This window comes from Piliocolobus tephrosceles, chromosome 6, assembly GCF_002776525.5.
Source record: "Piliocolobus tephrosceles isolate RC106 chromosome 6, ASM277652v3, whole genome shotgun sequence".
NCBI lineage: Eukaryota > Metazoa > Chordata > Mammalia > Primates > Cercopithecidae > Piliocolobus > Piliocolobus tephrosceles.
Genome location: NC_045439.1, coordinates 77555628 through 77579743, shown reverse-complemented (window position 1 = coordinate 77579743; position 24116 = coordinate 77555628). Strand labels below are relative to the sequence as shown.

Sequence of the window (24116 nt, the reverse complement as noted above, 5' to 3'; positions counted from 1 at the left end):
AGAAAGAAAGAAAGAAAGAAAGAAAGAAAGAAAGAAAGAAAGAAAGATTTTACTTGTGTTTGTGTCCTTCACTGCTAACATTCAAGTCCATGGCATCACCATCACACCTGGACAAGAGTAGAAAACAAAATTTGTCACTGTCATTCTGCTCTTGTCTCTCTTTGCTGTCTACTGTCTATGTAGAAGCCAGAGAAATCTTTTTATTATTCATATAATTTTCCTGCTGAAAACCCTCTAATTGGCTTCTCAACACATTACACATAAAATTGAAATTCTCTATCACTACCTCTAGGACTTGGCTCTTGCCAGCCCTTCAGCACTCCCCTTTATCACAATACTCTAGCCACAGTAGACGTCTTACTGTCAGGTTCATTTCTACCTTGGAGTTTTTATACTTGTTGTTTCTTCTACCCAAGATCTTGGCAAGGCTAGCTGCCTCTCAGCTCAAATATCACCTCTTCAAGGGGCCTTTTCTGGCCACCCTCTTTAAAATCATCTCCTCATCTCCCATCCCATCACTTTCTATCCTATTTCCCTATTTTATTTTCTTTGTTGTACTTACAACTACTTGAAATCATATTATTTATTTACATTTTGTTTATTGTGTGTATTCCACACTAGAATGTTGTTTACTAGGGCAGGGATTTATCTGGCTTCCTCATTTCTGTATCTTTAATACATAGGAGAGCACCTGGCACATAGTAGGGGCTCAATACATATTGGTGAATGAATATTTGAACAGATTAGCTATTTATGTGGTCACTCATAATGTGTGCATAGCATATTTAGTTCTAGAGCTGACATGAGTAATAGTTTCACATGGCTATGTCTCCTGGGAAGACCCTAAGAAAGTGTAACAAAGCTAACGACAAAGTATGGGAAGAGGGTAAGGACAGGATGAATCATTGCAAGGCAAAGGATAATGATTTAGACAATAAAAGAAATAAAGAAAAACTTTTTTCCAAAAGAAAAAAGTGGAAAACAAAATTGCATATATTGCATGGGCTCTTTTGCATATATGTATGTTTGCAAAAAAAAAAAAATGCAACAACAAGGGATAATACGTTTCCCTAAAAAGTAGACCTTTTTACTTTTCTGAATTTTTCACATTTTTAGTTGATGAATTTTAGATAAAAACTCACTTCTCAGAAGCCTCCTTTGTTCCCCAGACAGACCTAAGTACCCCTTCTTTAGTGCTTCCATTGCGGTTCATCAACACATCCATCCTCTTATACATTATATTGAAACTAAAAACTTGGTTGTCTCCCTCCCCTACAAACTGTGAGTTGTGAAAACAGAAATGCTATGTTAATCATCTTTGGTACATGGGAGATATTCAGTATTTGCAGAAATAAGATAGGCCTGTAGATTCCTCTAGTTCAGAGCATCCATGCTATGTCTGTTCTTAACAATGCTGGGACAATAATTCAAATGACTCCAAGAAAAATGGCTCTATTATTGAGCCCTATCGCTTTCTCCAATTCGAGCCAATAGGATTAGAGTGTAAGCAGGAACTGTGACACCCTCCCCTGGCCCAACCTATGACATGAACTAGAGTGCCCCAAAAAATTCTCTATTTCCAAACCCATCAGGTCTGGGCAAACCTGGCCTCTGGTAAAGGTCCTAAATCTGTTTCCCCATGCCCGGTTGACCACAGTAAGTCCTTGGAACAAGGGAAAGCCTTGGGTTCAGGGATGGTATATCAAATGGCAGTTCCATTTCTCATATTTTAGTAATAAGATAAATAATAAAGACCTTCTAATGCAATGCCTTCATTATTCACTGGCACTACTCAAACCCCAAAGTCTCTAGGTTGTTTTTCTACTCCCTGGATATATCTATATGATGATTTTTTGCCTGGAATAGACTCCATTTTTCTCTATTAGGAAGGTGAAAACTTTCTCCCAGAAAGTTGCCCTTTTAATTACTTTCTGGAAAACACTCTAAGTTATATGCTCCACCCAGCTCCAGGATGAAGTTTTTCTGCTTAATAGCAATGACAGGCTGGCCTCATACTCCTCCAAGCCCTCTCTGCTTTCTAGCTATCAAGGGGTTTCAAGACCTTATGGTCTTATTTATAGTCTGTAAAAATATGTCTAAATATATGTATAAGCAATCTTCTCTCTTCTGAATTCCTTTCTTAATTGCAAGAGCCACTACTGGGAATGATATATTCAATTTGGTTAATCAGGAGATTTCGTGCCAGTGATTGTGGCCATAATTAGGTACATTTGGGTAAAACTTTTATTAGTTTGACATTATCAGGGCCAGATTTGAAATTTAACACCAAAAAATGTGCAGGCCAATTACAAGCATTTATACCACAGTCCTTTGCATATTTGTCTGCATAAACTCTAATCCCTACATTTTTAGGCATCTAATACTCTAAAATGTTCCCTATCTAATAGGGCGCTTCTGTTGCTTCTTGTTTTCCTATCATTCTTTAGATCTCAATTCCAATGTTCTTTCTTCATCATCCTTAGAAGGATAGTAAGAAATGAGATACAGAGAAAGCAAGAAAGAGAACCTAAAGATATCCATCAAAACAGAATGAAAAGTGCCCCTGGTGTCCTAGTGTGGAAAGCATGACAGCATCTCTTCGCCTCTGCACCCACAAAAATTGAGACCAAAGCCAGAAAAAAAAAAAAGTCTTTTTAAACTATAATGAAGGATCAGGTGAAAATGAGAAAGTCCAACAAAGAAAATAGGACATACGCTGAAAAATATTTCTCAAAATGAGAAGTGATATTCTAGCACATTAGTTATCTGATGGGGTGCAAATTAAGGAAGCCATGTACCTTTTCTCATGTTTTATTTGTCTTATTCTTACTGGAAAATTAGGTTCTATTATTTTTCAAAATATTAAGATATTTGTATTACTCAAGTTTCAAAGGAAGGATTAAATGAAAAAAAGTAAATTCCCATAAAAATTATGTATCTAGCAGTTTAACTATGGTTCTGTGACCCCAAAACTTATTTCTAATAAAGCAAGCATTTTCAGAGCTGAGTTCTCATGGGGGTTAAGTCTGGATTTGTCCACCCTGGACAGACAGAGAGAGTAAACAGATTGTATGATAGAGGTAGGTAATTTCTAACAGATACTTAATAACTGAGCCTAGAAAGAAAAAACCCTCAGCTCTTCCCTTTTGGCAGAGCTTTAAATTTTTTTTCACATTTTGAAACTATTTACAGTTCATATGGTTTCCAGACCTACTCTCCAAAACCAAGGGCACCATCCCCTGCCTGGGTCTCTCAGCGCTCCACATGTGATTTCTGAGGCAGCCAGCCAGATGAGCATTTGATTTGAAAATGAATCCTTAAATTTAGCAGTGTGAAAGGGGAAAGCATGTAAGAACACAAATGCCTGGAAAGGGGCAAGGTAACCAGCTGAGGCCAGCTGGGTGAACACTCTTCGTCATCCAGGCAATTCAAAAAGTGTCTCTGTGAGGGAAATGTCCACCGCAAACCCCAGCAAGTCTATTCCTGCTTCTCCACCGGGTGTCTAGGGCTGCCTGTCACATTTTGGCTTGCCCAACGTGCTGCAACCTGGGGGCAGCTGCAAATGAAACAGTAAGCATTGCTTCAAATCGTATCTTGAGCTCTGCTAATTAAGAAATGAAGTCCAGGCAGACCTACACCCTCCCCTTTCCTTAAGTGTCAGACACTGTCCCATACATGTTAATTTCTAGCAGTGCCCAAGAGACTCCCAGTAACACAGAACACTAGGGTAAAGATGGGCTTGGTATCCAAGGACCTCACACTCTCACGTGCAGCAATGTGCACAAACATACAATATATGAATACTTCTCCTTGCCCTATATTAGTTACAGGGAAGAAAAGAGGAGTCTAAAATATATTCTGCTTTTTCTCCAACAGGCTTTATTTAATTCACTTTAGTGCATTTTGCCCACTATCATGTAATTATTGCATATCCCCTACATGGGAATATGGAGATTGCTTCAGCCTCAAGTAAGTCACAGCAGTAATACAGACAGGCAAGTATAGCAATAGGCAATTAGCCTCTCCCCATATCTTATCTTGACCCCTCTGCATTAGCTTCTTCCCATGCAGCAAGTATGAGATTTTCCAAAGACAAATCCTTCCACACAATCCCTCTGTTATGAGAAAAAAGACCCAAACTCTTAATGTAGGCTTGAAGGCCCTGAAGGGTCTGGCCTCTGATGGCTTCTGTAGCCCTGTCTGCTGCTGCTGTTCTCTCTGCCTTATTCTCTGGACTTCTGTCAATCAGTCCCTCATAATCACCATCCTCCTTCCCCTCCACAGGACCTTTGCACATGATTTCCCTCTGTCTGGAATTCTTCTCATCCCATTGCTCCCACTCCTATCACCACCTTTGCCTAGTTAACTCCTAGTCATCATTATGTTTTCAGCTCAAATGTACTACTCCCTTAAAGAACCCATTCCTAAACTGCTTCACCTCACATCTACCAACCCCCACAAAAAATACCTTTCTTTAGAACCACACTCTTTTCCTTAGCAGCACTTGCCTTGGTTTGTAATTATACACTACTTAGTATGGCTACTTTATTGCCTACTTCCCTGACCAGATACTAAGCTCTGTGATTCCAGAGAACATGTCCGTTTGGGTTGACCTGCATTTGCAGAATCTAGCTCAATGTCTGGCACACAGGATGCACTCCATAAAGACTCGCAAGTAAATGAAAGGTAAGGACACCATTATGACACTATGTGCCGTGATATAATAGAGTGCTATTATCAAGACAAACAAAGATGGTGGGAATATAGTCAGGACATTACCCTAGTAGCCTCATGCTTTGAATTGTCTCCCAACACCTTCTGCTACAATTTCTTCCATCTGGAATATGATTTATCTTCATTGTTGGAAGACTCTATGATTAAAGTTCTTCTTCCTTACCTAATCCATTTTGTAACTTTTATAACCTACCTTCCTGTTCCACTGTCATCTCTATTACTATTACCATCAAATCCATCCTCATACTTCCAATCTCCCATTTTCTGTTAAATCTTTTTACCAGGTGGAGTCACTGACTTCCATTCTTTGGCTCCTCACCATCATACCAAAGTTGAAGAGGATCACAGAGTCACAGTACTTAAACCTTAAGAGGGACCTTGAAATATCTGACCCAATGGTACTCAAACTTCAATGTACATGAGAATTCCATGAAGTGCTCATTAAAAAATAGAGTCCTCAGTCCCAGACCCAAAAAGTTTAATTCAAGAGGTCCGGGAATCTTGAATCTTAATCTTAATTAGCACAAGGAATCTGCACCTCGGTGATTCACATGCGGGCGGTCCTCAGACCTCATGTGCAGAGGTACTGTCCAGTGCTGTGATGCTTGTGGGGGATCCTCAAGATCTACCACAAAGGGTGAGAGGGCAGCCGAGGGCACCCGCTCTGAGCAACTGTACTGTACATGAGATATCATTTGAAAAGGGTTCTGCTTATTGGAAAAAGAAACGTTTGAAAATGACTGGTATCCAATATCTTTGTTTCATAGATGAGAAAACTCAAGTCCTTGGTCCTCAGTCATGTAGCCAATTCATGGCAAAGCAGGACTGAACCGCAGCCTCCTGACACCAGGCTAGTAGATTTTCCCAACACCTTCCTGCCTTATGGGGTAGAAAGACAACAGAGGTTCTCACTGCCGTGTCGCCTAAGAGTCTTACAATGAGCAGCCTGCATATGAAGATGGTACTTGTGATGGACCACATTGCACCAGAGCACATAGCTGGAGGGACAGGAGATGATGGATTTGGGCTCGTTTTTCATCCAGCATATTCTTAGCCTCCCTCTTCAACAAGCCTGTAAAGACCTAGTCATCCTCTATGGTCTGACCTCTTCCTGGGTTCTCCAATGCTCTCCCAACCCTCTCACCTCCCCCTTATTACACAAAGTAGTTTGATTCTCCCTCAGCTCTGAACTCAAATCTACTGCAGCGAATCACCAAAATAGCAGGGTCTTTTGTAACCAGGATGCATTTATCTTAGATGATAATGGAAGTTAAAGATACACCAAGTTCTATGTGCCATTTAAAACTCTGTTCTTTCTCTTTTCAAAAAAAAAAAACAGATTTATGCATCTTTTCTCAGTTGTTATTGGGAGGAGATCCAGAATTTCTTTTGAAAAAACAAACAAACAAACAAACAAACTCAAACCTCAATCACAAAGGCCTCGGAGATATTAGAACATTAATTTTAAAAATGTAAAGTTTTCTTAGGATCTTAAAATCTGAACGCTAAAAGAGACAAAAATATTATAGTGAAGAAATTTGGTTTCATTCAGAGCTCAAAGGCTGTCTCTACCAAACCAAACAAATGTTTTAACAGCATTTGTTGACTATTTCTTATCAATTTTTCCTCCCAGCAAATTTTTACTACAGGGGCATTTTGCTTTACACTTCCTGACATGATTTCAATGGGTTAATTTCTTCCATGCATTTTTAATTGGTGTCGGTAGTAAATTAAGAAAACTTGGAAGAGTACAAACAGAACATAGAAATCGCCCTTGATCTTGCTACCCAGATCAGAGTTAACTACAATTATTTGTGGGTGCATTTTATGATTCCCTCACCTCCATCTTTGCTTCCTCTTCTTTTTTCTCTCTGCTTCTCCACACAATATTCCTTTTCAAAAATAATTGAGATTATTTTATACTACATCCTACTGTCATGGTTGAATAGTACAAAGGTATTTGCAACAGAATCTGTGAATATGATCTTAGTTGGAAAAAGTCTCTTAGCAGACATAATTAAATTAAAGATCTTGAGGTAAGATCATCCTGGATTAGGGTGGACTCTAAACCCAACCACAAGTGTCTTTATGAGAGATGAGAAGGAAAGAAGAGACACAGAAAAGAAGCTTATGTGCAGGTGGAGGCAGAGATTGGAATTACATAGCCACAAGCCAAGGAAGCTTAAAGCTATCAGAAGCTAGGAGAGACGCCTGGAACAGATTCTCCCTTAGAGTCTCCAGAGGGTTTACAGCCTTGCTAACACTTTAATTTTGGACTTCTTGCCTGAAGAACTGCAAGAGAATAAAGTTCTGCTGGGTTTTTTTGTTAGTTTTTTGTTTGTTTGTTTGTTTTTGGGTTTTTTGTTGTTTTTTTTTGTTTGTTTTACATGGAGTCTTGCTCTGTTGCCAGGCTGGAGTGCAGTGGCGTGATCTCAGCTCACTGCAACCTCCACCTCCTGGGTTCAAGCGATTCTCTTGCCTCAGCCTCCCGAGTAGCTGGGACTACAGGTGCACGCCACCAAGCCTGGCTAATTTTTTGTATTTTAGTAGCGACGGGGTGGCCAGGATGGTCTCGATCTCCTGTCCTCGTGATCCACCTGCCTCAGCCTCCCAAAGTGCTGGGATTACAGGCGTGAGCCACCACACCCGGTCAAAGTTGTTTTAAAGCAGTTGGTTCGCGATGGTTTGTTTTTAAGCCACATGGTTTGTGGTGACATGTTATAGCAGCCCTAGAAGACTAATATTCACTCGTTTTTAGTTTTTACTTGAGAAGGTCTATGTTTGTTCATTTGTTCATTCTTTCACTCAGTAGACACTTATTCTCTGCCTACTCTGTGTCAGGCAGAATGCTATTAAGTTGGTGCAAAAGTAAAAGTGATTCCATAATTACTTTTGCACCAACCTACAATATGCTGAGGATACAGAGTTTAATAAGATATGTTTTCCCCAAATATAATGCAATCATATGTATATGGTACAGGATAGGTTTATCTGTAGAATTGCCAGGATACTCTCACATTTTGTTGTTTTTACTTCTGGGTAAGATGCAGAGCAAAATGACTCATCTCATTAGGAATATACAGCTCTCAAAAGTTCTTGTCAGTATACAGGCTCTGTAGATGAAACAATGCTGGGTGGTAGAAAACCTTGGTAGGTTTTGGGAACCTGGTTGGGAATGGTGCTTTGAAGCTGTAACTCAGGAGCACTGGAACGTTTTTAAACTTGACCAGTTTTCTAAAACACTGAGATCTATTTCCTTATTCCATGTTAGGCACTTTCTAATTCTCTCTACTTACTGATCTTTGATAAGAATTAGATGTGCAATACTGGAAGGAAAAGGAAAAGATAGAGGTAGACAGCACAGAAAGTAAGAGTAATGATGTCTAAATTAGATCTAAGGACTCAAACGGACTTGGGAAATTTGGTTTACTGTAAAAAGTAACATCATCAGCAACATATGGAAAGAAGACTTTGGCAGTGGCATTGTGGAAGAGCTATGAGATGAGGAAGACTGGGAAATATAATTGAGAATGATACTGAATATTGAAGAAGGAAGGTAATGGATTCTAATGATGGAGAAAGAATAGATTTTCAAGATGTGAAGAAAGTTGATGGTATTTTCTAATGGAGAATATGGTAAGTCCTCACTTAACATTGCTGATAGGTTCTTGGAAACTGTGACTTTAAGTGAAACAACATACAGCAGGTCTTCAAATAACATTGTTGAGTTCAAAGTCTTTTATTACAGTATAGGTGAGAAAAAACTTGATTTTGTTACATTTCGTTACACTTAAAGTCATAGTTTTCGAGAACCTATCCATGACGTTAAGTGAGAACTTACTGTCTATGGTGCAGTAAAGTATATTTTCCATAATCTTAGCATTCCTTCACAATAAACACTAACTGGATTTTAAATTTGCTTAATGTCCAGTGTTCAGTCCAGTATGATGGAGTTGCAGGGGGAAAGAAGAAAAGTTAAGTATTGAGAAGTGGAACTGAGTTTGGAGAGGGCTTCATGGAGGAGAGCACACAAACAGCAGTGGAGATTTAAGAGGCTCTGTTGGTAACAGGGGACGAATTTCATTCCGATAATTCGTCGGAATGGCTCAGTGTCAATCAGCATGTGCTAGGGCTTCCTCAGGGATATGATAGAGGTTTCATAGGAGCATTGAGAGTAGCAGCAGGGATTCATGGTTTTCATCCATCCATCCATCCACCTACCCATCCATCCCATATTTAAGAAACACTTCTGAGTACCAACCACTGTGCTAGGTGCTATGGACACATGGACTATTAGGACCCATGTCACTGCCCTCAAGGAGTCTGGGGTCTAGGGGAAGAGATTAACAAATAAACAGACTCTTATTTGACAGCAATAGGTGCAAGGAAGCATGAGGTACTCCAGGTGCACTGGGTGCTCTGGGTGCACACATATGGGGTGGGGATGGCTAATACCAGTTTTGGGAGGCTGGTGGCAGGGATATCATTGTCTCAGAATAACCTTTGATAGAACTGGCCCCCCAGTAAAGGTCAGTCATTGAAGAGCTAATTGATTGGTGCCCCAGACACTGAGAGAGGGGAGAATAGAGCCAGCTACACTGAGCACAGAATGGGGGAAGGAGACATTAAAAAGGTCAAAAACTGAGGAGGAGAACTTTGATGAAGAAAAATGTTGAAACAGGATTTCATGTTGCTGACTAAGGAGTATATGAAATAAAGCTCCTCAAGTTTCTCCCCCACAGATTCTTCAGTCAACTCTACCTTGCCCTCTAAGCCTTTTATGGGAGAGGGCTCTTTGAAGGAGCTTTAAGATGAGAAAAAGAGAACAGCTAACATCTGGGTCACATAAACTTTAAAAAGAAATTAAGAGATGCCACTGAAAACCCATGTGCAGAGTTTTGAAAGTGTTATAATTTCCTGTTATGTCAAGATGCACCTCATTTGGGGAAATAGTCACCATTTAGAAATTCAATCCTTAAAAATTGTATTCATGCAATATAATAACTGATTACAGTAGAAAATCATTTAAAAGAACTACAATAATGTCATGGCTCACATACAGAAACCAGCCCATTGGCAAAGGAACCCTTCCATCTGCAAAGCTGAGAACCAGAAACTGCCCAAGAAATGATCAGTCCAAGACTTAAGAAACTGAAATTAACTTATTGAAGGCAAAATTGTTTTTGAAGCAGTATTACTGTGCATTGAATATTAATTTTTAAACCACTTCACTGAGTTCAAAAAGCACTGAGACCACTCTTGTTAGCTTGCTTCTGAACTCACTGTTATGGGTGTCACTGTTACACCCACAAAAGTGTGTTTTATTAATACTGTTTTTAAAAAAAGAATCAAATTTTTCTGCTCAAAATCTCCTTTCAAATCTGCAAGTCTGTGCCTATAGACCCAAAATACCTTTCCCCTAGCCCCAGTGGTACCCTCATAATGTATACATAATCTGGGTGGGCTGGAGATAAAAGACTCAGGCAGTTGGTCCTGTGCCTTGTGTTTAACCACTCTAATTTTAAGCCCACAATTGAGATGGAATAACTCAATCGAGGGTACATTAATCATCCCATGTGATCAACAAGATCTCACTCTCCCCCTTACAAGACGCACACACACACAAAATGTGTGTCAGCTGCAAATACACTGAGTTCAATGATCTTTGGGTTTTTTTGTTGCAGGTGCTCAAATAGAAAAAGTAAGAGACTATTTAATAAGAGTAATAATTCACTCTTACCCAAGACTGACACACTGGATAAAATCCACCAGAAGGCAATATCACATACATCCACCCCCCTACCACCACCTTCCTGGGTACGTTGTTTCCAAGAATATAGTAACAAATTATAAATCTCTTGACCATAGGTCTACATGCCTCTAACCTGGAAGTACAAGGAAAGTGGGAATAGGTCCTTCCTAGCTGCCTGAAGGATCTGCTAGCCACCCCTCTGAATCAATACCCAAATTTGCTATCAAGATGCTACAGACCAGAACTACTACTTTATATAATTTACTTTTAAATGCTCTATAGTTAATTATTGTAACATAAAACATATTCAAATTGTTTTCAATTGTTACTGTTTGGGGATTTACATGTATTATACTTTTTTGATTCAACAATTGTTTATCTTTTAAAATTTTACTTTAAGTTCTGGGATATGTGTGCAGGTTTCTTACATAGGTATACACGTGCCATGGTGGTTTGCTACACCTATCAACTCGTTATCTAGCTTTTAAGCCCTCATGCATTAGATATTTGTCTTAATGCTCTCCCGCCCCTTGCCCCCCACCCACCGCCCCCATCGACAGGCCCTGGTGTGTGATGTTCCCCTCCCTATGTCCATGTGTTCTCATTGTTCAACTCCCACTTATGAGTGAGAACATGTGGTGTTTGGTTTTCTGTTCCTGTGTTAGTTTGCTGAGAATGATGGCTTCCAGCTTCATCCATGTCCCTCAAAGGACATGAACCCATTCTTTTTTATGGCTGCATAGTATTCCATGGTGTATATGTGCCATATTTTCTTTATCCAATCTATCATTGATGGGCATTTGGGTTGGTTCCAAATTTTTGCTACTGTACATAGTGCTGCAATAAACATATGTGTGCATGTGTCTTTAGGGTAGAATGACTTATAATACTTTGGGTAAATATCCAGTAATGGAATTGCTGGGCCAAATGGTATTTCTGGTTCTAGATCAAGAAAGATACATAAATTATATTTTAAAATTGAAAACAAACTAAACACCAAACAGAGAAATGGTATGTGAATTGTGAGATATGCACTGGATAGAATGTTATATAGCCCCTAAAAATCATATGTATAAAGAAATAAGAAATCATAATGATATGATGTAAAGTAAAAGCAGAAAGATAAAAATGTAAATACATAATTATAAGAAATCTTGGCATAGAAAAAAAGACAGAGAGGAAATATAAGAAAATAGTAACAATAATTACTTTGGATAGTGGAAGAATGAAAGTTATTTTCTTCCTTCCACTTTTTCTTGTTTTCTAAATTTCTCTTAATGAATATATGCTGCTTTTATAAAGGAAAAAAATATACACCAAAGAAAAAATGAAACAGAATTTTAAATCCTAATATCCAATGGGAATCATCACTGAATTAAACTAGAAAAGTTGATTAAACAAGTTGTTCCTATTGAAAGAGTATGTTTGTTCATGTAATTACGCAGCTTCTGGAAATACCAGACTTGGAAAGTGCAGAGACAATACTCTGTAGTAGTAAAAGAAAGCTCCTTCCTTTCCCCATAATACACACAGTTTCCAAAAATGAATAAGATTGATGGAAACAGGCCTACGAGAGCTTCAGAGATTTAAGCAAAGTTTATCAATGTGCAGGAAAGTATAAAGTAGAACGCTGCACAAAAAGCTTATAGTCAAGTACAATTTAAAATCTAAAAGTGTCAGGGAAATATCCCGACTAAATGAAGGGTAATTGCACTGAAGCATCTGATCTCAGACTGTTCTAATGCAAAATGTTAAGTTTAGAAGACATTGGAGAAGTAAAAACGTTAAGAAGTGATACGGACTCTATTTGTTAATAATGACACAAAGAAGGGGTGGTAACACCCTGGAAGAATGAACAGAGAATCCTCGGCTTTTTAAAATATTTATTATGTGAAAAACTATGCTTATCATTTTATTTTATTTTTTAACAATTTTAACTTTTGTTTTAGATTCGGGGGATACATGTGCAGGATTGTTACATGGGAAAATTGTGTGATGCTGAGGTTTAGGATACAAATGATCCTACCACTCAGGTAGTGAGCATAGTACTCGATAGGTAGTTTTCCAATCCCTGTCCTGCTACCCTTCTCCCTTCTCCAGTAGTTGACAATGTTTATTGTCCCCATCTTTATATCCATGTGTACTCAATAACTAGCCCCCAGTTATAAGTGAGAACATGTGGTATTTGGTTTTTTGTTCCTGTGTTAATTTACTTAGGATAATACCCTCCCAGCAGCATCCATGTTGCTGCAGGGAACATGATTTTGTTCTTCTTTATGGCTATGTAGTATTCCACGGTGTATATATACCACATTTTCTTCATCCAGTCCATTATTGATGGGCATTTAGGAAGATTCCATGTCTTTGCTATTTTTAGATTAAAAAAAAAAAAAAACGCCCAGGCTGGAGTGCAAATGGCATGATCTCGGCCCACTGCAACCTCCGCCTCCAGGTTCAAATGATTCTCCTGCCTCATCCTCCTGGGTAGCTGGGATTACTGGTGCCTGACACCATGCCCAGCTAATTTTTGTATTTTTGGTAGAGACGGGGTTTCACCATGTTGGTCAGGCTGGTCTCGAACTCTGACCTCAGGTTATCCACCTTCTCAGCCTCCTGAAGTTCTGGGATTACAGGCATGAGCCACCACACCTGGCCATTGAGTGTCCTTTAAAATCAGACATAAGATATAAGTATAGACAGACAGATACGGGTAAAGACACGGCTTCAATTAGAGGCTCTCAAACGTGTCCGTACATTAGACTCCTCTTGGAAACTTTAAGAAACACCAAGGCCTCATCTCCAAGACCGTCGTTTAATTGCTCTGGGCTGTAAATGGGATGTGGGTATTTTTTAACTCTCCCAAGTGATTCTAATATGATGTCCAGTTTGAGGAGCATGGGATTAGGTGACCTCTGCAGGAACTTTCAGGATCCCTCTCACTTGCCCCTTACCTGCCCAGTTGCTCCCACGGTAGCCAGGAATAGTTAGCATGACTTGAGGAAACATCCTCTTATGAAACATTTAAGTATGTATTGGTACTCGCAGACTCGCCAACAGTATCTTGTAGCCTAGGGCTGAGAATGTGCACTTATTGTGCAGCAGTCACGTTAACTTCCACAATAAGGAATCATGCGACCGCTACTTACTTTTAAAACAAAAGTCATCAAAAGTTTTTACCAAAAGCTAAAAGAACACCCATTTCTTAAGCACTTTCACATATTACAACAGTTTGCAAAGGCAGAAGATTTGTCCTGATTTGAAAGGAATAGAGTAAGAAAACAAAAAACATGAAATTGTAAAGGAAGGTTAAAAGGGAAGGGTTTCACTTCCATAATTATATCGTGGCTGAGGTTTACATTATAATTCACTTGGTGCTAAGAATGTTAATAAGTAATGCTCCAGGCACTGAAAGTGTGGATATATATGTGTATTTACATATGTATATTAACATATAGGTAAACTACATATATATTACATAATGATATTTATATTTCTATGATTATATACAAATTATATATTTTATATTCTATTATTATATTCTATGATTATGTATTATATTCAGACATAAAACAAATAGAGAAGACTTGATCAGACCACGAAGTCCACACTTGACACATTGCATCATGAATGGATAGAACTCTAATGTAGATTCTTACCTGCCATGAAACCCTGGACTAGTCATCCCTTCAGGGCCTTAATCTCCTCATCTTTAAAATTGGGGCACTATTACTCACACCTTAGGGTTTTATGAGACTTAAGTGTAGGAGCACTGGGGCCCACACATAGTAGTTGCTCAATAAACATGCTGAATCTGAATGTAGCCACCCACCTTCCTGGCTCCTGATCACAGGAGAAGGGGTACCTGAAGCCCGGAAGGAAAATCAACTGCCCAAAGTCACACAGTAATCACTTACAAAGACCCAGATTTCCTGACTGCTACTTTCATCCCACTTTCTTCCCTTTAGGGTCCTCCTCTCCAAAGCCGACTATGCCCTGCCTCCTTCCAGGACATGCCAATGGCTCCTGCCCTAGTTTGAAGACCTTAAGTCCAAGACCTTCTGCCGGGAACACACAAGCGAAGCCAAGAGCACCTGGCAGTGCCCAACCCAATGTGACACCCACCCCAGTAACACCTGGACTCCCAGGGCCCTGATCCCCTGCAGCCATTTTACTTTATTCCTGAATTGTGGCCCACAGATGCCAAGGATAGGGCCAAAACACTTTTTAAATATTTTCTCTTAATATTGCCATGGGCTTAATTATGCATTAACTACTATCTTATACCTGCTTCCCTGGAAGCAGATCCTGAGATGAGTATCCACATGCAAGTGGTTTGTTAAGAAAGTATTTCTAGGAGAAACTGGGAAGGGAGATGAGAAGCGACACAGGAAAGGGAAAGAAACCAAGCAAGAACATGACTGCAGGCAAGTCCTGTCCTCAGCCCAAGCTTGAGGGGCACTCAGGAGTGCAAATTACACCTCAGAGTTGGTCCAACCTGAGGCAGGGGAGCTGCTGTTTCATGTGCCTGCCCCAATCGGTCACTGGGTCCAACATCCCAAGGGCCATGCCATGAAGAAAGTGGCAGGTGCAAGCTCTTAGAAGTAATGCACGTGGGTGCTTGGGGATGAGCACAGGAAGACAGGCAGATCTGGGCAGAACCCCAACAGTATCCTCCATAATCACCAACTCCACAGGACTCAACACTCCTTGTACTAGTTCAGATCTAAGCCCATTTGATTTCCCCAATATCTCAAAATCCAAAAAGTGAAAAGCCAGTCTCCATAGCCTGAGCACATTCTATAGAAACCACTATCCTATGCACTGGAATTGGCTAATGATGGGATTTAGCAAAATTTAACAGAACAAGCCCATCTTGTAAGTTGCCCTCTCTGCAAGGACACTTGTTACAGCTTAGTTTGAAAATTCAACAGATACTGTGGTAGGCTCAAGGGACACAAACACTATCGAGAGAGGACCCCTACCCTAGAGGAGCTCAAGGTTGTGGGTAATCTCTCAAATGGACATTTTTGCCTGATTTTTCACCAAATCCTAAAAAATACTCCGTTCCATTCTCAATTCAACTTTACAGGATCAGCAACAATGCTTTTCAAAACACCACACCATATTGAGTTATAAAGACATACTATCTCACAAGGAATTAACAAAAAGCTAAATAAAACCACAAGAAAGTACACTAACACTATTTCAAATGATAATGATAATGATAGCCACCATGTGTGGGAGACATATAGTCATCAAATTTCTGAATATCTAAGTTACTGGATTAATCTCATGGCCTCCAAATAGAGGCCCCAACATCTATCACAACCCAGGTATTTTGACTGGTAATTTGAGAGACAATAAAAGACATGCTAGAGTTATTAGTTCAAATTCGCTATGTAAGTGTATTTACTTTTAACACACTTTATATGAGATGAGACTTCAAAGTAATGAGACTGGTGATTAGATGTTCCTTGGGAAAGGAACATATTAACATCAGATCTAATACCCAGTCAGAACTTTCAGACTTGAGAAAGTCAAGACATGCAGCAGTGCTACCCAAAACCACACACACTCTGTCCTATAAAGAGCCTTTTAAAGAAGTAACAAGACTACATGGAGAATGCTAACAACACACAAGACCAAGGCCAAGTGTTTTACAGAACTCCTTTAACCTTCACAGCAACTCCATCCATGGGAGAGAACCCATTATAACCCCACCTTACAGAGGAGAAATCCAATGCTTACAGAGATTAAAAACTTTCCCAAGACCACAGAATTATTCAGAGTAGGACAAAACTCATACTTAAGTTTCTCAGTGCAAAATGCATACTTTTAACACCACACTGTGGTGGCAACGATTCAAAACCCGTTAACCTGGAATTGAACCATGGGGGTCCAGGCACCTTGATGGCTTATCCATGTCACACCAGGATCACACTTTCCAAGGCTCTGTCTCTAAAACTATGGTTTTAGATTAAGATAATTTTTCTTCACTGTCCTTTTTACATCATTTTCTGAAATAAGTCAAAAAGAAAAACTGTAGGTATTCATTATGTAATTAGTAATCAATCAATATTTTAGTTATAGAAATTACTTCAATATCACCATGGATTGCCTAGGCTACCTAGCCCCTCTTGATATCTTTAGCATTTTCCTTCACATATGGCTAATTCATTTTATGATTTTCTCTTTAAAAATTACATTCTTCACAGTGTACAAATGATTCAAAATCATTGCCTGATGTGATTGACTGTCAGATTTAAGTACATCATTAAAATTTACTTTGCCACATGTTATCATTAGCAAAAACATAAGGAGGTGGGCAGCGAAAAAGAGAGTAAGAAATTATGGAAAGAAGTTTTAAAATTACCTCTGCTAAGTTTTCTGGAGGTGTTTTTGCTGTCGTTTGTGTGTAAACGCATGTGTTTTTAAAGCATTTCTGATTCTAGTACTGTTCCCAAAAATACTTTTTCTTCATTGATGGATGAATATAAAAGCAATGAAAAATTTGTACTATGGTAGGTGACCCATCTAAATTCCACTATCAAGTGAATACAAAATTCTTATCACTATCACTTGATACACTAATGTGTCAGAAGTCTCTCTACAATATTCCCCAGAAATTACCAAATTAAATAATTCACATACTCATGAAACATCTACCACATACAAAACCCCATATGCACCAATTCTAAATAGTATTGGATCTAGAAATGGAAAGTGACAAAGATGTGTCTGTGTTCCACAAAAGGTACTCCAAAAGAATCTGAAGTCAAAGTTGAGTGGGTAGCAGAAGCATTTGCTAAACATAAAAGAAAGCCATGAAGATAAAATGGAATTAAAGTTCAATTTTTAATAAAGGGCAAAAAGAATCATATATCTAATTAAAAGAGAATGTCACCAATTGTCAAGAGCTGTTTCAGGGTCCTAGAAGTTTTCAGAATAACCCAAAGAACGTATGTCTTACTTGCTGTCGATGAGCACCTCAGACTGCCGATTATTCACTTGATTATCACTCTTGTGGCGAAACTGAAAAATCAAAGTGTTTGTGAGAAAACACATTACAAGGTACTTTGTCAGCCCAAATAAGCACACTGGCAATACTCTGAGTTCATCCATTTAAACAGTGCTGTCATTGGTCTAAGATGACACTGTTTGGGCTTACTGTGAACCCAGCTCTACATGTTCTAAATCTAAATCAAAACCCTTCTCACTACATTACACTCTGGATATCACCAATGAAACAACAAGGCTAGCCACATACTCTTCCAATCTCCACACATGTTTAGTTGCTTCTAAGAAGACAATACGCTCTCTACTATACCTTGCAGTCCCAGAGAAAACCATGTATTAATTTTGATGTCTTTAACAAGGAATGGGGCTTCCATTTCTCTCCCATGTGTACTCAATGCTTTATTAGAACATCATTCTTTCTGTTTTATGGATTTCTTTGAAGTCAAGAAGTTATTTGTAACAACATGAATTTTTATTCTCCAGAAATTCTAATTGTTAACAGTGATCTTATGAAGTACTGAACAGTTAAAACAAAAATTAGAATACATTTGGTGCAGATTTGTGATTTATGTCCAAATGGCTGTATTTCTTATTGTATACTCCAGTAATGTAAGTATCTTATATAGCTTGAAAGAATCTATTAAGAGCTTTCTACTATGCTCATAAATTAGGAGTCATTCAGGTAAGTCTTTCTATGTGAAATGTCATGATCAGGTAGTAGCAGTAGGCTGTAAGAGAAACAAAGGTAATATAGAGAAAATGGTAATACCATTAGTAATAGGCTATAATACAATTATTTCAGCAAATTAGCCTACATGCACAGATGAATGGGGTAGTCTGTTCAGGAGACAGAAACTTTGATTTCATAGATTTTAATCATCAGAATGTTTTCTTTTTTTCTTAAATACAAAATGTTGTGTCAAAATCACAAAATATAAAATGCTTCAACCAGCTCTTTTCCTTTTTCTACAGCATTCCCAAATCCATTCCAATCTTTTATTATGCTATGCCCAGTGCAAACTCAGAATGGCAGGTATAAGTTAATAGACATTACCAGTAAAAATAAGAAAACAAAGTTATTTAGCATTTGTTAACATAAAAATAGTTTATAATATTGGTAAAGGAGTAAATTAAGTCACGTCGCCCATTGACATGAACGCTTCTTTCTACCGGTAGAACGATAGAAATGGAAACATTATTTGATCTGAGTGCATAATTTGGAGGGGTTGCTGAATATTCTCTCCTCCACCATATCTACATGGCATTCTTCTCCACTCTGCCCTGTGCCATGAAAAGCTGGGCTCTGTGGTCGTTGCCCTCTGACTTCTGGTAAGATTTGGCCAACAGACTGTACTGGCAGAAGATTTGAGGGTCAGAGAAGAGTGAAATGAGGGAATTTATCCCCTGGCTTTCTTCTAGCTGGGTTAGCAATGGCTGCTTCCACAGATAGCCGCAGCTGCTACAAACAGGCCTCAACTACATCTCCATGTCTGGTCACTGCTTCCTTCCTTTGCCTCTTTAGGTCTAGTAGTATTGCCACCTATGTTGCTGTCATAGCTGCTTTTCCTTGCCCACACTATTTATAAATGATCCCTTCATTATTAAACTCTCCAATCCACCCAATTTCAGGGTGACTTCTGTGTTTTGCCAAGACCCTGACTGGTGAAGGTGTCCAGTTAATGAACTGGCACATAACATCACAAAAGTGAAGGCACATTCAAGCATTAACTGCAATGGAATCAAAAGGAGACTTTTTGTTTAGTCACGTAAACCTCCTAAATTGACCAGCTCAGCATCACAGAAAAAGACCAGTCAGCTCATCCCCCAAAAGCTGAGCAGTTCACTCTCTGGGAGATGCAACCACTTCTACTTCTGCTCACGTTTTACCAAGAGGACTTGATATTGGAGTAGATGGAGCCTGGAAGGATTAGAAATGGTAGTTTCAAGCCCAGCCTGACTCTTATTGACAATTTCTCTTCTAGAAATAAATATGAAGTCTTAGAGGGGAACTTCCACAGGAAAGAAAGTGAGTAGAGGGCTACATTCATTGTGTACTCCCTGTGAGCCAGGTTCTATACCTGATGCTTTACCCATATCATCTCATTCTGTATTCCCAACAGTGCTGGTGTCATTGGTCATGTTATACAGAAAAGGAAAGGTTTGAGAAGTTAAGTCATTTGCCTCGTGTCAAACTGTCAGTACATGGTTAGGTAAGGTGGTAGGGTAGTAAGGTGTTGTTCTCTAAAGCCAATATACTTTCTACTGTACCATTTATTCCTCTATGAAGTGTGACTATAATGAAGACCTTTAAGACCAATATGTAGGAACTCATACATCTAAATGAGTACCATTTCCCTGAAAAATCAGATAACATGGAAAAACCACACATTTACTCCAAAGATGCCATTGCTCAAATGATTGTTGAAATTTCCTCTCTTAGAATTACCTCTGGAGCTCATAGCCCGTTCTTCAGAATGTTCTCTATCCTTTGAGACTCGAGCTCTATGTCCTTTGAAAAGACATAATGAGATGTCTTATGTTTTGAAATAAAAGAAAGCCACTCTTAGAAAGCATGTCTAGTTGATAAGGTTTTTGATTAGGCTGAGAAGTAGCATTTGTTTCCAAAGCTGTGAAGCCATTAAGTCATAAGACTACCTTGTACACTGACCTTCAGAAGACAATTCTATAAGAAGAGCTCCCAAAGTACCTCGAACGATGGCAACCTCACAGGAATCAGTAAACTCCAGGAACATCCCAAGCTAACCACTTTAATGTGATATTACTCATCAGTGTGGATGGATCCTATGTGTTTGTTAAAAATCCGGGGCCAGGCACAGTGGCTCACGCCTGTAATCCCAGGACTTTGGGAGGCCAAGGCAGGCAGATCACAAGGTCAGATTGAGACCATCTTGGCTAACATGGTGAAACCTCATCTCTACTAAAATACAAAAAATTAGCCAGATGCAGTAGTGCGTGCCTATAGTCCCAGCTACTCAGAAGGCTGAGGCAGAAGAATCACTTGAACCCAGGAGGCAGAGATTGCTGTGAGCCAAGACCGCACCACTGCACTCCAGTTTGGGTGACAGAGTGAGACTCCGTCTCAAAAAAAAAAAAATTCAAAACTTAAAAAAAAAAATCCAACATAGTGAAACTCCATCTCTGCTAAAACACAAAAAATTAGTCAGGTGTGGCAGCATATGCCTGTAGTCCCAGCTACTCAGGAGGCTGAAGCAGGAGAATTGCTTGAACCTGCGAGGCGGAAGGTGCAGTGAGCCGAGATCATGCCACTGCACTCCAGCCTGGGTAACAGAGTGAGACTCTGTTTCAAAAAGAAAAAAGAAAAAAAAAAAAAAACTAACCTCAAAGGTTATAGTCAAAATGTGAACCATGAAATAGGCTAGAAATTTCATTAAGAAATGAAGAGTGTATCCTGTGTATTCTTTAAAAAATGATATATGAAGACAAGTACATTATTTGTGTGTATGTGTGCTATTTTAAAATGACTTGCATCAAATTGTTGATTTATCAAAAAATTATATGTAAGATAACTATGAGGAAACATCACATAAACCAACTTGATAAGTACAAATCTTCCAATATGTCTTTACCATACTCAACTGCTCTTAGCAGGAGTGGGTTCCCACTTTCTCCATAATGTCTTCCCTAATTCTCTTTCACACATCCCACCTCTGTTATCAATCTAGCTACTGAAGGTCATCTTCCTTCCTCAAAGAACCAAAGCACTTTGGTTCTTTTAAATTATAAATTTCACACCATTATTATCTCACATTATTGTTACTCATGTACATGACCCATCTCCCTCTATTGAATGTTAAGCTTTTTTTAACTTCAGTTTCTGTGTCTCTTTCATTTTTGCATTATCCATATAGCTTAGCACAGAGGAGTGTGGTGAGTAAGTGCCAGTGTTCTGAAGCCGGATTGCTTGAGATAGACTATTACAGACTAAAACAACCATGAAAAAGTATGTCTATTAAGCCAATAATAAAGATAAAATGGAATCACAAAAAAAAATACTCAGTTAATCTAAAAGTAGGCAGAGAAAAATAGAACAAAGAGCCAATGGGGTATATAGAAAGCAACAGCAAGATGATAGATGACCTAACCATAATGATAATTACATTAAACATAAATGGGTTAAATATTCCAATTGAAAGGTAGGGATTTTCAGATTTTATTAAAAATTATTACCCTACTATATATGCTGTCTAAAAGAAAACCATTTTAAAGATACAGATAGGTTAAAAATAGGCAACAGGAAATACAGGTGTGAGCTCAGAGGAGTGACTTGGGCTAGGAATATAAACCTGTAATTCATTGGCTTAGACAGTTATTGAGGGGGCACATGTAATCACTCAGGATGAAAATATAATTTGTCTGGATTTAGAATGTTTGGTTTTCTCAAGACTGTGTTTTGTCTTTGACTGAGAATGACTTCCTTTGGGTTATGCAGACTTTAAAATTCTCTATTGCCTTATACCTGACTTATTTACATTAGTTTCCTGACTTTTGAAGCTACAGTTGACCCTCAAACAACATAAATTTGAACTGCACAGGTCCACTTATACACAGATTTTTTTTCTCTAAAGGCTACATTGAGTGTGTCTGCTCTCCTGCTTCCCCTTCCTCTGCTTCTGCAACCCCTGAGACAGTAAAACCAATCACTCCTCTTCCTCTTCCTCCTCAGCCTACTAAACATGAAGATGACAAGAATGAAAACCTTTATGATGATCCACTTCCACTTAATGAATAGCATATATATTTTCTCTTCCTTATAATTTTCTTAATAACATTTTCTTTTCTCTAGTTTATTGTAAGAATACAGTACATAATAAATATACAAAATATGTGTTAATCAACTGTTTATGTTATCGGTAAAGACTTCTGGCCAACAATAGGCTATTAGTAAAGATTTTGAGGGAGTCAAAAGTTATACATGAATTTTTGACTGCACAGGGAATTGGTGTCCCTAACCCCCACATCATTCAAGGGTCAACTATATTTGATTTTGTAACTCCTAATGTAATGACAAGCATGTATGAGAATACCTAATATTTACCAACTCTCACAACTTAAACAAAGACATGTGATAAAGAATAAGTAACACTTCACTGAGTGAATGCAGGTTGATTTCTAATTCTGCTCTTCCACAAATTGGTCATATTATTAGCAAATCACTAGCTCTTTCTAGGCTTTTCTATAGTTTTCTCATCTATAAAAGAAGAAAGTGAATCTAGTTATTAAAACCCTCTTGCTTTTAAACAGGCTCTGGTTCTATGGCATCTGTATTAATCATCAAACAAATAGCAAAATAGTTTTATATGATATTGACCAAAATAACTTCATTCAAAATTTCAAATGTATCTTCATTATCTATTTCTGAGAAGCCATAACTGAAATTGAGACCTCAAGAATGCTCAAGAGCAAATACTCACATAGTCATCTGTGGCATCTTTGACAGCTGTCATAGTTATCACCAAGACCAAAGGCACAATGGTGGTAAACCAGGTCAAGGAGGAGATTTCTGGAATTAGCTGAAACAAACATTCCAAACAGTTTAGGGCTTTTAAAGTTAGAAAATGTATCTTTCAAATTGTGTCATTTAATTTTATAAGACTTAGCAGAAATTAATGGGGTTATATTGACTTATTTTTACAAATGAAGACTGACTTTCAATAATTTAAGTGTTTGTATTTGGTTATAAGACACATAGAGTAGAAGTATTATTGAACTTGTTTTCAAACTACCTAACCAAAAACTGAAATTTTTACAGCAAGGGAAGAAGCTACTTGAAATCTTTCACAGATGATCACTTTCTCCAATATATTAAATTTCACCCATCTTTTTCAGCTTTTCATCTCAACTTTTAACAATTTTACTAACTACTCTTTTTACCAATTCCCAAAGAGAGATTATTTGAACATCTGCCTTGCACCAGACACTGTGCCAGGTACTTTCCATTTATTATGTCATTTAATCCTCGGAAAAGTTCATTGAGTTAGACTCTTACTAGCGTTGTTTTTGTATAATCCCAGAAGGTTTGTATTCCACATAAACAGTACCCAACATAAACAGTACACAACACAGAATACTACATTATGAATGGTGACCAGGAGTCAGGAAATGTTGCAGACCCGGGTATCATGTCCCCATTTTATAAATGAAGAATCTAAGAGATCATGCAACTGGGCCAAGACCACATACTGTTAAAATTTGAAACTAGGTCTCTTGGACTCCAAGGCCTATTCCCTTGTGCCTATACATCCAAAGCCACCCACATAAGAGAGACACAGTGACATAAATCTCTTAGACAAGTGGTTTCAAATGGGATTCATTTTGGAGCTGCTTCAGGGCCATCAGACAGGAAAGGATGGGGTAGAGATGGTCAGTGGCTAAAGATCAGGCCCCATCAAAACAACTCTAAATTGATTTTATACAGTAGCTTCTACATAAGATTTTTTTAAAAAAACTCAAAAGCCTCTGATGTAGCAGTAAAAATATTGAGCTTGGTGTCAGAAAAGCTAAATTCTAGTCCTAGTTCATCATCAACTTATGGTGAAAGCCTTACCACCTAATCTCTCTGGGTCTAAGTTCT

General features: G+C 38.5%; 1 protein-coding gene across 4 annotated transcripts in view; it reads right to left on the bottom strand.

Annotated features, from left to right (window-relative positions):
* Positions 1 to 24116, bottom strand: part of ATP8B4 (ATPase phospholipid transporting 8B4 (putative)) — a 284458-nt gene that overhangs the window by 189532 nt on the left and 70810 nt on the right. For all 4 annotated transcript variants that reach the window (XM_023227177.2, XM_023227176.2, XM_023227178.2 and 1 more), the window contains 2 exons: positions 22957 to 23055; positions 17457 to 17518 (listed from right to left, as the gene is read on the bottom strand). In XM_023227177.2, coding sequence (XP_023082945.2) covers positions 17457 to 17518; positions 22957 to 23055 — 161 coding nt within the window. The remainder of the gene's footprint in view (positions 1 to 17456; positions 17519 to 22956; positions 23056 to 24116) is intronic.